This window comes from Pleurodeles waltl, chromosome 4_1 (assembly GCF_031143425.1).
Source record: "Pleurodeles waltl isolate 20211129_DDA chromosome 4_1, aPleWal1.hap1.20221129, whole genome shotgun sequence".
NCBI classification, from domain to species: Eukaryota; Metazoa; Chordata; class Amphibia; order Caudata; family Salamandridae; genus Pleurodeles; species Pleurodeles waltl.
The window spans coordinates 484250823-484264194 of record NC_090442.1 but is presented as its reverse complement, the minus strand read 5'-3'; the positions used below and the strand labels follow the sequence as shown (position 1 = coordinate 484264194).

The 13372-nt window shown below is 43.8% G+C and overlaps 1 protein-coding gene across 2 annotated transcripts in view; it reads right to left on the bottom strand.

Moving 5' to 3' along the window:
* Nucleotides 1-13372, bottom strand: part of PPP1R12A (protein phosphatase 1 regulatory subunit 12A) — a 1050482-nt gene that overhangs the window by 119216 nt on the left and 917894 nt on the right. For both annotated transcript variants that reach the window (XM_069228775.1, XM_069228774.1), the window contains one exon: nucleotides 5344-5391. In XM_069228775.1, coding sequence (XP_069084876.1) covers nucleotides 5344-5391 — 48 coding nt within the window. The remainder of the gene's footprint in view (nucleotides 1-5343; nucleotides 5392-13372) is intronic.

Genomic DNA, 13372 nt, shown 5'->3' with positions numbered 1-13372 from the left:
GATGGACCTCTATTCTCCCATCACCACATTCCTAACATCAGGGATGTACTAGTGCACCCAGGTGAGGGCTGGCATCCAGCCATGGGCCCTACCAGGAGCCCAGGGATTTTTTCCCTGCAGAAAATGCAGTATGTGTTTGCTCACAAAAGGGACTAGGGAGCTTGATCTAGGTTTACCGAACAGATGGCAACAAAAGGAACCTATTAACTGTGACAGTAGCATAGTCTTCAATATGACTGGCTAACCTTGAGGTATGAAGTACACAGGGATAACTATGCGTAAAATAAGGATATGGCTCGTGGAGCACCAGAGTAATTTATGGCGTGCTAGAATTACACCTAAAATGAGCGACAACTTTATCATGTCAGGACATACAGTCAGGGATTTGAAGTAGACAGAGTTAGAACATTTGGAATCAGGGACACACAATGCAGATAAACAACTGTTTGAAAAAGAACAAAAGTTGGATTTTCTGCCTTTCAACCAGTAAGACAGGACTGAACAATGAAATTCCATGGGGCAACCTAAAAAGGTAGTACTGGAGTGTAAACGCACAAGTGGAGTACGAAAAGAAAGAATACATATCATCTCTTTATCACACAAAGGATTTGAGATGCAGACGAGACTATCTCTGTAATCAAGGTTGCATGTGATTTGATACCATTGGTGTCACCAAACTGGGAAACCAGTTCCATGTAAGCAGTAATCCTTCTTTGAAAATTAAAAATATTAAAAAAATATATATATCTAGTCCTTAGGGTAACGCAACAACGTTGAGAGATCTGACTGTGGGGCCAATCACATGCAACCAGGAAGTGGGAGGAGACATTCCCACTGGTGAATAAGTTTCTTTAAAAAATAGCCCCAATGATTACAAAATTATATTGAGAGATCTGAAGGAAGGGCCAATCACATGCAACCAGGAAGTGGGAGGAGACATTCCCATGGGGCTACAAGACCGGTGGCTGCATTTAAACAGTTGTCAACTGACCAGCGAGAAGGACACATAGGTGATTAAAGAAGTAAATATGGAGTGGAATATGGCCTTCTCTTGGTAGCGGAGTGTTAGTAATAAGAATGTAGATTTGTGGGTAGCAGAATGCGCAGGCAGAGATTACAGACATGTGATGGAGGCAAGAACTATTACCAAGAAAGCATAGTTGTGCATTACAGAGAACAGTAGTGATAAACCAATATGAACCCCATTTTTCTTTCCTTTTCATTTCCTCTCACACAAAATTAGAGTGAGACTAAAAGAATGTTGACCCTTCTTCCGTAGACAGAAAAGGAGTGAAGCGCTAAATATATCAGTAAGGAGTGTGCCTGGAGACCACACATGGGGTGCAGAACCACCTTACTAACGATATGGCTACAGTGAGACACAGTGACCTAGAACCATCTAGGAGAGTGGGCAAGTACCTAGACTCTTTAGGAGCCCGTAGCTATATTTAATATAGTGTGGGTAGTGCAACCATATAATCAGGTGTTTGGTGGCAGGTTTAAGTAAGAGACAAGTAGTGTATGTGAATGTATAATAAGATAAATAATATGAAATGGTGTTGCGATTTTTCTCATCTCTCCAAAGATATCAACCGATGATTTAGCCAACTGGGCAGTAAGCAAAAAGTCTATGCATAGTATGAATTAAAGTATGATGTGCGAGTAGAAGCCATTCCCCATTTTTTGACCTAGTAAGGATTAGGCAATACATAGGGATCGTTGAAATACTGGTCCTGATGAAAGCTACAGTGTATTCTAGGAAGGATGAAACATGTAGACCGTGAAGAAGGATACTTGGGTAATTAGACCCCCATAGTGTATGCATTTGTTTTTAAGACTGCCAAGGCAATTTTCTGATGATAAAGCTTGTTGCAGGTATGCCTCAGAAAGCCTTTTCAACCATTTACTGCTAGGATCACTTGAACTATATTTAAGTGCACCCTGAAAGATGTCAGGTTGAAGCCTGCGCTGGAAGTATTAGACCCCATTGTTAAAACTCCGATATAGCATGCATTCAGGATTTACAGAATGGTGAGAGTATTATAGGAAAAACCTTCATGTGATGTACTGCCTAGACAGACTGGACTCATTGGGGACCCCTTGTTTTGATTTATTTCTAGAAATTAGTTACAGCCTGCTTCCAAAGGCTCGTACTAGCTCAGCACCAGTAGTCAAGAACCTGAGGTTATTTAGTACTACAGCCATATCACTCAACCTTCAAGATGCACACTTAATGAAAAAGTCATGTATCGAAAGCCTCAGTAGACATTCTTTAAATATCTGCACTACCTCCATGACCTTCAGTCAAAATCTGCCTCGGTATTATATAAACTGGATTCAGTGCTTTCTTTGAAGAAGAAGAAAAAAAAAACACAAAGTATCATAGAACAGCCATTTTCTTAGCACATTTGCTAGTGCCAAGGTCCACTTCAATCACTGATGATGCCCCTACTGTTAGGTCCTTTTCTCGCACAGTTTTGCTTGGTCAGTCCTACTGCTATGTGTGGCACTGCACACTGGGCAAGCTTCTCTGTACATGATTTGCAATGGGTTTGAAGATTGACTTATTAACCATGGTTTAGACCACATGCTTCTCTGGACCATATAGTGCTTTATTTTCATGAACGCAGATAACATTGAGATTCTAGTGACTGGAGGACCCTGTGCTCAAATCATTGTCTTAACTAGCTTTCAGGACTCAAAACATTTATTACCTTACCAGAATTACCAAACTTGGAAGTTTTTAATACCAAACTCAGCTTTGCTTCCCAAATCAAGGGTGTGAATATGCTGCTCTGTCTTTTGCCAGAAATCCCTTCTTGTTCACACTGATAGCAGAATTGCTCCAATAAGAGCCACAGCCTGGCACCTCAAAGCTACTGCAACAATCTACTTTGGTTTCCCCAAGAAACGCATGACCAAGCTCCAAATATTCAATAATCAAGCACTAAGGAAGCACCTTATAATTCTTTAGATTGACATCAGTCCAGGCCTTAAAGCACTCACTGGCTCCCAATCAGTAGACACCAAAATCATATTTGTGATTTGTGAGCTGTCCACAAAGCTAAGTGGGGTAAATGTCCAAAATGCAAGCAGGAGCGGACACCTTTGTATGTCCCAACCAGAGACGTCTGTTCTTTGTCTGCACAGGTAATCAGATGATGTGTATTCAAGAGGATGAAACAGAAGAAGGTCACGGAGTGTTGGGAGGGGCTGCATGCATCATGGGCTGAAACCTTTGGCAGTTTCCAACCTGGCAGCCACGCTCAACTCCATAGAGCTCAGTAAACTCAACAAAACGTAACTTTTCAAATTTGTTTTTCACTGAACTCAACAAAACATAACAGGAGTTTCCACATATGAATAACAAGCTTGGTTTCTACCTGACTGAACTTCAATGACCCTACCAAGCTAGATTTCATCTTTTCTTCAACATTCTGAAGTAATCAAAAGGAGGCATGCAGTGATTTACAAAACTTCTTAATAAATACAGTGCTCCCCTGATCCCAACCTAGAGTTGCACAGCAGTATAGAAATACCAGTGTCACACATTCAAGGAGACATTTGGTGCAGGGGGAGAACTGACTTCTAAAAAAGTAATACAAAAAAAAAAAAAACTTTCAGAGCTACAAACTTCTGTGGCACTGCAGAAGTTTTTAATAAAGATAAATGAGCAAATACATGAATGAATACCTCTACATAAGCTAAGAACTGATAATTTAATTGCCTGAGAAGGATTCTAGTTGTTAAAAATGGACGAGGGAGATGGATTAAATGGACTGAGTTCCGGGCTTTCTCACACCAGTTTAGATGGTTGGTCTTGTGGTGAACAATCTTAAAGAGTACCTTACCAGACTCTGATTGCAGCACAATGTGATGTTCAGTGTAACATAGGTAGTATATTTCAAAAGATTCAGAAAAAAACATAAGTGTACATTAAAGTCATAAAATTCTATACAACACTAGGTGTATTGAGGCTAGCTTACCCTGGTTACTCCCTTGTCCAAATTTTATCCAACTTTGTCTTGAGTTGTATTTTAAATTTCATACCAATCTCTATTATGAGTCCATCACATCGCTTTTAAATTGTAAGCAATCTCTTTAGCTCTTATCACCAGTGGCAAATAAATGCAAGCATTTGTACCTGGGCCTAAAATCAACTTTTCACTGAACAGTTAAAGGATGGTTCCCTACAGCCAGGATCAACTGCAGAGTATGAAATGTCCCTGATAGCATACTCCCGTACTTTTGAGACTGACCATAATTATTGTGTGGAGAATAAACTTTAGGACAAGTTATAAGGCATCATCTAGAGTTTGATGAAGAAGGTACTCTGCGGCAAACATGGTGGAGTACCCCGTCTGCCAAACTGACAGTCCATCCATTCTATTTCGATTATGGCAGAGAGTTGTGTTTCTGCTGGTGGACATCTCATACCGACTTCCTGACAGACTTGGGGCAGTCAGTGTAAGCACATCAGAATATCAGCCCTAATGAGGGCAGATTTTCTGATGTATTGTGTTTTTTTTAATGTTTGGGACCACCAGGAAAAGCCAAACATTGCAAAACAGAAAATGTTAAATTTTGTCCACACACTGGAAAAAGCTGCAAGGATGTCTGTGTTAATGTTTTTTTTCACAAAAAAAAAAATCCTTGCCTTCTAAAATAAAAAAAAAAAGCTAAGGGGCCACATAAAATGTGGCAGTTGCTTAGCAAACTTTCAATTTCATCGGAGAAGCTGCAGGCTTATGGAGTCTCTAAATATGGCATGTGGTAATACAACAGAGTGGCAGGGGTAATGACATCTGCTAAGCTAGTGGATGGCCGGTGCACACCAAACTCTAAATGAGGCCGTAGTCTCTTGAGTACAGTTCTTTTTAATGCCCCTTTTTGCTTTCATTTCCTCGATTCTGCATTAGGTATTTTAAAGTCACCTCAAATGACTGTTGATTCAAACTCTGAGTGGCAAATATGTTGGCAAAACAAAAAGAAACACAAGTGACACAGATAAAACAGCTAGACACTCACCATTGATAACAATATGTAGCAAATTAAGGTGAGGTTTTCAAATACAAAAATATTTTCAAGGAAGCAGATCTATAAAGAATATTTAATCCTTCCGAGTTCCAGCCACACATTTTTAGTAAATGTTCATCCTTAACAATTTGCACATCACCTTTCTTAGCTGTTTTGACCTAATAATTTGTAATAATTTGTTCAAACTGTAAGACCACAAAATATACTATTTAGTTACAGCTAAGCAGATATATTTAACTACAGTAAAATTTTGCTTCTGTTCTTCACTATATGTGTAAACGTTCAACTATTTTGAAATAAACTCACCATTTTTTCCATTTCTAACAATGATCGGTCTGTAAACCTTTCTTGTCTCTAAAACACAAAACGGAATTATTCAAGAATAAATTGGAAACTTTTTCAAGAAGAAAACATTCATACAGCAGCTCCTCAAATAAAATAGAATAAAATAGAATAATCTAAGACTGTGGTTCCCAACCCCCTGGGGGTCCACGACTGCTTAGAAAATTAAGAAATATTAACAGATTCATAAAAATGAATATAAATAAAGTGGCCAAATGCACAACTAACATTTTTAAACGTACTATATATGTCAAGGAAATTGAAATTGAAGGCTAAAAACTAAAGTAGTATCCTCAGATTGATCTGTGGGAACAGTGCAGATGCATCAAACAGAATAGAGTATGGACTATGTGTGTCTTCAATTGAATTAAGAAAAGCTCCAACCTTCCTATCATTTTTTTTTACATTTGTATTTGCTAGCAAATTAAATGAGTTATCAATTGTGTACGTGTTTGATGAATGCTTATTTCTGTATTTGTGTATTGTTTTGCGTTTCAAATCATCAACAATGGTAAGGCCGGGGTCACCAGCTTCCAGTAATGACTCGGGGGGGGGGGGGGGAGGGGTGTCCCCGGATTCCAATAATGATTCAGTGAAAGTCCCCGGGTTCTAGTAATGATCAAGTGGGGGTCCACAGAAGTCAAAAGGTTGGGAGCGACTCATCTAAGATCTCACCTTGATATAGATCAGCAGTTAGAGATTCTGCTCGGATCTGCAGGCTCTTAACCAAATATGGTTGATATGAATATCAGCAAGGTTAAGAGGAAGGATTTGGAAGCCTGGACTACTTAGAAGGTTACATTATGGAAAAGGCCTCTAGCAGACCTCAGTATGGGAATGGGGAGGTAATCTAAAAAAACTTTAAACTGTGAGAACCATATGGGCCACAAAGACCTGAATCTTAAACTAGCTTGCAGAGGTCTGAACTTCAAGACAACGGATTCACACAGTGGCAGACATTTCCTAGAATATCGCACCAATGCTTCCTGGGATGTGTGCCAGGCTGAGGAAAATTGCCTCTACAATTGTGGCATCAACCACCTGTGCCCCTTTTTACTACACCAGACTCTTACATTTTTCTAGAATATCACTGAAAGTGCCTAATCTTATAAATGAGAGCTATACACGGAGCTCTTCACAGGCTTCATCCAATATGGAATCAAATGGTCTCTACTAGCGTATGGCTTGATAGGAACTTAAGAAATAATCTTCAACACAGGCCAAGGTGTGACACTGACAGAGGCGGAGAGACACACACATAAGTGGACTAATGCCTCAACTGCTAGGTTAAGGATAAAGCATTTAGGGATGGTATTCTGGTGATTTAGTGCCATTTAATTACATGTGGAAAAATTTAGTAAAAAATATTCATTAAGTCAATGACATGCTTCACTACGCGTCCTCATCTGGCAAAATTAGTTCTTCAGAGAAGGGAAAAGTGCACGCTTCAGTATGTTTCAAGGTGTGCAGAGGTTCTCCTTTTACAGAAAAGCCATAAGTTTTCCCTCACAGATGTTTGGCTTTCAGGTCCTGTAGTACAGGTTTCAATTAAATTAGGGATAGGACCTGGTACCACAGAGACATCTTATGAAACAGCTTGTAAAGAGGTTCTTAAGTGATCAGTACTTATGTCTTGCTGAGACTGTGTTCAGAGAGAGTGACTGGCTTTCTGCTAGTAGTTTGGGACAGACCCACTTTCTTTAAAGACACTTTGAAAAACAATTATGTTGCCTTTCAGCTGAACACTAGATAGAATCACCAGTCTGGGTGAGGAAATAGTGCCCAGCCCCATCACTTCCTGCACCTAACACCCAAGGCGCATTTACAAATCCACGGAATCCTGCTGGAGGTATTAGAACACAATCAATTTCACTGACATACAGAAATACAGTCCATGAGGTGTTCTTCACAAAGTGGTTTCCTTTATTTCGTTCAAAAAATACCTTTTCGGGGCTTAGAGTGCTGCATAAGTTATACAAAAAAGAAACAGAGAACTCTGGGTAGTTCCAAAGTATAGGTGGAGAGAACCTCCTATAAAAAGCACCCTAAATCATCAGCAACACAGTGAATCTTCTCACCTGAAATGTCTGTTTTTCTAGCAAAGTTTTTAAGCATAGAATTAGCCATTTACTCTGAACTAGAAAGAGACAACGTTTGTTGCCATTTCTATGCAGTCTTTAGGCAAAGGATTAGCTGATGCCACCCAGGCTGATCTGTCAAATGACAAAAGCCTCTTACACAGGCACAGTGTTACAGCTTTGTATTGGTAAAATACCATCCGAGCAAACCTGGAATGAATAAAACCAATCCGAACAAGTGTTTTTCTGCCATTACAAAGAGTTCGAGCTTTGTTCAGCCACAGGGAGCACCCAGTATAAGTCAAAACAATACTCTTTCAGTCTTACAGTGCCACATAAATTGTGCAAAAAAAATAAGCACAGAACATTGGGTAGTTCCCAAGTTTAGGTCACGTGGTTGGCTCTGTGCTAATCCTATGCTTAAAAACATAACTAGAAAACCATATATTTGCGGCGAGCAGATTCAGAGTGTTGCTGGGGTTGTAAGGTGCTCTATATAGGAGCTGCTCTCCAACTAAACTTGGGAGCTACCCAAAGTTCTCTGCTTCCTTTTTTCCTTTATTTCACTTTTTTACATTATCAGTAGAAACAGATTATACAGGAGACAGCAAACACGTGCTTTGAAGAACACTCCTTCTCAAGGCTATGCTATATCTGTGCTTCAATAACTTGTCTACACAGCTTCACAAAGTATTAGAGTCCATCGTGTATCCATGTATAAATCCTTATATGTCGACTATTGATTCTTGTGATACCTTTTGTGGAGGAGAAATATAATGACATAGGGATTTATACAACCCCAGGACACAGTACTTTCCCTAACAGCAGTGGCCCGGGCAGAGAAACGTGTATGCTCCCACCTGGAGGGAGCATTTTTAAAGATTCCGCCGGTGGGAACAGACATGCCTTCACTGCTCACAAAAACACAGGCAGGAAAGGTATATTTGTCCTAACTCAGGAAGGAATTTAAAAATCCTCCTGTCGGTGGGAGCAGATTTTTGTTTACCTGCTCGCGCTCTTGCAGGCAGAGAAACACACATTGCTCCCACCAGGCAGGAGCAGGTGCAAATAGCTGCTAATTTTGGGCAGGAGCAATGCTAGGTCCGCCAGCATGCGGAGAGCTGCTAAGGTCTCAGGGGGCCCTGGGGCTCCCCCTGGTGGCCCCAATTTGCTGTTTGGCGGGTGCCACGGGTGGGCACCGAGGCGCCCACCTAAAAGAAAGAGAGGCCCCAGGGGATGGAGTCCCTATGGCCTCCTAAGGCTGAGGGAGACGGGTTGTGTGCACCTTTCTCTTTCAGTAACATGCAGCCTTGGGGGTCCAAGGGGCCTATTGACACTAGGGGAGGGGAACCATCTCCCTCCCCATAACATATATGTTTTGGCTCTGGTGTGCCTGTGGCCACTATTGTCTTAGGGAGGGTAGCCGGTCCCCACCCTCCCCATTACATTTTGGACCTAGGGGATGGGGACCCGGTGGCCACTATTGGCTCAGGGAGGGGGACCACATGAATCTCTCTCCCCTCAAAGCAAAGGCAAACCGGTTTATGCAAGGAGGGCACTACATATGCCCTGCAAAGCAGCCTGATGGTGCTCCGAGGCACCCCCACCCCAGCCAAGTGACACCTATTTCTAAAGAAGAGTTGGTCACACCTCTCTTTTACAGGAAATCATTTGTTCGACCTTCCCCTGCCCGACTTAAGCTCAACAGCAGGAGGGCAGAACAGTGTCTGGGGTTGGCAGCAGCATGGGCTGGCAGGCAGGCAGACCCTACAAGGCAGTACAGGGACATCCTCTAAAGAACCTCTAGTGTACATGGTATCAGGCAAATAACACTCGAACAAGGCTGTACAGGCAGTTATGAAGGATCCCCCTAGGGATCCCACAGAGTACACAGGATCATGCAACTGGGAGTGGAATTGGGGTAGTTAAATGATTCTAACATGTTTGATACAAAACATGCTTATGTTTGGTAAAGCCAATATGTAGCTGGACAACTCATGTTGACCAGTGTCCACTACATACCTTAAGATGGTTTCATCAAAACCCAGAAAATGGAGTCTGGTGTTTGTAGGGGCATCTCTCATCATGCAGCTGTGCCCTCACACTAAGAACCATGCATACTGCACTTGGGTTGAACTGACTTATAGGGTCAGAGTGCAGTGACCATGATATAAGGCAAACCTTTTATCGGGGGTGAAAGGTGCATGCACCATTTCACACAGGTTACAATGGCAGGCCTGCAGTCACAGTTTGCATGGGCCCTCATGGGTGGCACGATACATGCTGCAGCCTATGGGGGGAAACCTGGTGCACCAATGCCCTGGGTACCAGAGTACTGTAGGAAGCTGGCTCAGTTTATTGTGTACACCTATGGTGTGGCAACCTATACTGAGTCAAGGCAACACTTAGTGACCGTGTTTTGGTGCCTAGATAACCAAAGCTCTCTAGGGGTAGCTGTGCAGACAGTCAGTGACATTCACACAAGAAAAAAACCACACCAAGTTTTACAAAAATAAAGCTTCTTTATTATAACACCAGTACTATCGTAAAGTGGGTATATCTCCATCTGGAGATATTTACACACAAAACATATACTTAAAAACAAACCGAAAAAGCAAAGGAATAGATGGAGTCCGGGGAGGGGTGGGCAAACCATATACTAAAAGTGGTATAAGATTGAAGGTGCCCAACCAAGGTAATTGTTTTAGGATTCCAGGGGCTGGGGGAGTACACAATCACCCAAGGTAAGTTTTAGAAATTCACCCAGGTACCCGTGTGCAAAGGTGTTATCGAGTTGAGTGTCCCATAAGCTAACACAGGACCGTCGTGGTTGGAATTTTCAGGATTCAGGACCCGTCCCAGAGGACCACGAGGAAACCAGTTGGCAGAAGGAAGGTTTGATAATTCCCCCACCCGTGGATACCCAGGAAAGTGGAGAACAAACACCAGGGAGCCCAGGCGCATAGGGGTGAAGTGATGTTGGAAACCTTCGCTGGAGTCAATGGGAGCCTTGTTTGTCCAGCTGCTGTTGCGACCTGTGGACCAGGTCGGTGGAACCTAAGGGTGGATTCCAGACAAGAAGAACCTGAAAAAGAAGGGGACAGTGTCCAGACCACTCAGATGTCGAAGCCGTGCAGGTAGGCAATGCCGACCCCTCTTTGGGGAGAAGCTCCTGCAGGTTAGTGAAGGAAAAAGTACAGCTTCGGAGTCCTGGTGATGCAGAAAGATCCTTAGAGTTGCCTACAAACTGCCCCATGTCAGTCGCTGGATTGCAGAGGGGTCAGTGATCAACAGAACCAGCTACAAGTATTGGCAAAAGCAGGAAGAAGCAGCAGGGAAGTTTGCAGGATTTTGGGGGACCAGCAAGGTCCAAACGACTTGACCCTGGGAGGGGAGTCAGGACTGACTCTCAGCAAGCAGGAGAGGCAGGAGGAATCATTGGAGCCTCTATGAGGACCCAGTGACTGCAGACACAGGGAGTCTCATGGGGGGGCCTCAGCTGCAAAACAAAGAAGAAGGTGCAGGAGTTACAGAGTGGATGCTGTTTTTGGAGTTGCAGAGTGCTGGAGGCTAGGGCTCCTTGGTGCTCTACGAACCACCTGAGGAAGCATCAACAATCCTTGAAAACCACAACAGACGCAGTGTGCGGGGGTTCCGTCCCAGTGGCCACAGGAAAGGCCCACCATCTCCCAAGTTGGATAGAAGACAAGTTGAACCTGGACGGGACCAAGAAACCATCATCTGTGTTGCAGAGCCTTCTCGATGTCTGTAGGACAGCAGGATCCACCAGCCCGTCATTGTCGTTGAGGTGCCTGCAGATGCAGGGGAGTGGCTCCTTCACTCCAAGGGAGATTCCTTCTTGCTTCCTGATGCAGAGTCCTTGTGACCCTTGAGGGTGCACAGCCACGGATGTTGAAAAAATCTTGCAGGAGCTGGATACAGTCAGGGCAGTCTTGCAGAGAGTTCTTTGTAGAGTCTTGCTCAACGAATCTAAGGACCCATCCTCTGTGGAGCCTGTAAGTAGCCCTAAAAGGGGATTGGACACTATCTGACCCACCTATCTCAGGGGATCAGGGACACCACCCACCTGGCCTAACCAGTCAGATGCTCCCAGGGGCCTCTGCACATCTTATTTCCAAGATGGCAGAATCAAGCGGCCAACTGGTAGAGATCTGTGCACCTCCCTAGATGAGGAGCTGGACATGGGGTGGTCACTTCCCTGTCCTGTGTGTGGTTTCATGCCAGAGCAGTAACCGGGGGTTCCTGCCTTAGTGCAAACTGGTTTATGCAAGGAGGGCACCAAATGTGCTCTTTAAAGCAGTCTGGTGGTGCTGAGAGGCCAGCCTACCCCACACCCCAGGCCAGAGACGCCTTGTTCTAAAGGAGAGGAGGTCACACCTCCCTCTTACAGGAAATCCTTTGTTCTCCCTTCTCCTGCTTGAGTTAGGCTCAGCAGCGGGAGGACACAACATTGTCTGGGGTCGGCCTCAGCACGGGCTGGCATGCAGACCATGCAAGGCTGTACAGGCAGATCTGGGGGATCCTATAAGGAACCCCCTGAGTACATGGTATTGTGCAACTAACACTGGAATCGGTGTAGTTGCATGATTCCAACATGTTTGATACCAAATATATCTAGGCTCAGTGATGCCATTATGCAGTTGGACTACTCGTGTTGACCATGGTCCACTGCACACCTTAAAATGGCTTCCTCACACTTACAAAGCCCAGGGAATTAAGTCTGGGGTTTGCAGGGACACATCTGCTCATGCAGGGGTGCCTTCACACCCAGGACCATGCACACTGCCCTTGGCTAAGGGGCCTATCATAAGGGTGACTTGCAGTGTCCAAGTGCAGTGACCGCGACATAAGGCAAGCCTTATATCTAAAGTGAAAGGTGCATGCACCATTTGACACAGGCTGCAATGGCAGGCCTGCAGGCAGTTTGCATGGGCTCCCATGGGTGGCATAATACATGCTGCAGCCCATGGGAGACACCTAAAGCACCAATGCCCTGGTACCTAGGTACCATATACTAGGGACTTACATGTGTACACCAGTATGCCAAATGTGGGGTGTAAAAGGTACCATACAACCAAATTTAAAGCTGAAAGCACCAACACTGGGCTCCTGATTAGTAGCATCCCAGTGTATTACAGTGGTCTGTCTGAACAATTAAGTGAGTGCCAAACAGGTAAGGCCTCAATTTATTCGGGCCCAGACCACAGCAAAGGCCTCCCTCTCAATATCTGACCAATGTTTCTCTCTGGGGCACATTTCTGTTGATTAAAGCTACTGGTTGATCCTGGCCCTCTTCATTAAGTTGACAGTACTGGCCCTATTCCAATTTTTGAAGCATCTGTCTGGGACAATGAATTGTTTTGAGTGGGTTTGGTAGTAGAATTGGAGCATAGCACATGGCCTTTTTCAGGGCATCAAAGATTCTGTCCATTGTATCATTTTAGGCATGTTCTTGGAGGTGAGATTGTTCAGGGCGGGGGGGGGGGGTCACAGTGGATCCATACCCTATTGCATATCTACAATAATACCCAGCCAAGTCCAGAGATGCTCTGACCTCAGTCTGAGTAGTTGGAGCAACCCAATCTACAATGGTTTTGATGGTGTCCTGTAATGGTTGCACATGGTCTACACCTACCAGGTGGCCTAAGTAAACCACTTTGCTCTGCCCTATCTGGCATTTACTTGCCTTGATAAGGACGCCTGCCATTTTCAAGGCCTCAAGAACACTCCTGAGGTGGACCAGGTGATCTCGCCAGGTGAGAATAAAGTCAGAAATATTGTAACAAAATGCCTCCTTGGCATGGTTACCCCCTGACTTTTTGCCTTTGCTGATGCCAATTTATGATTTGTAAGTGTGCCGAGGCCTGCTAACCAAGCCCCAGCACCAGTGTTCT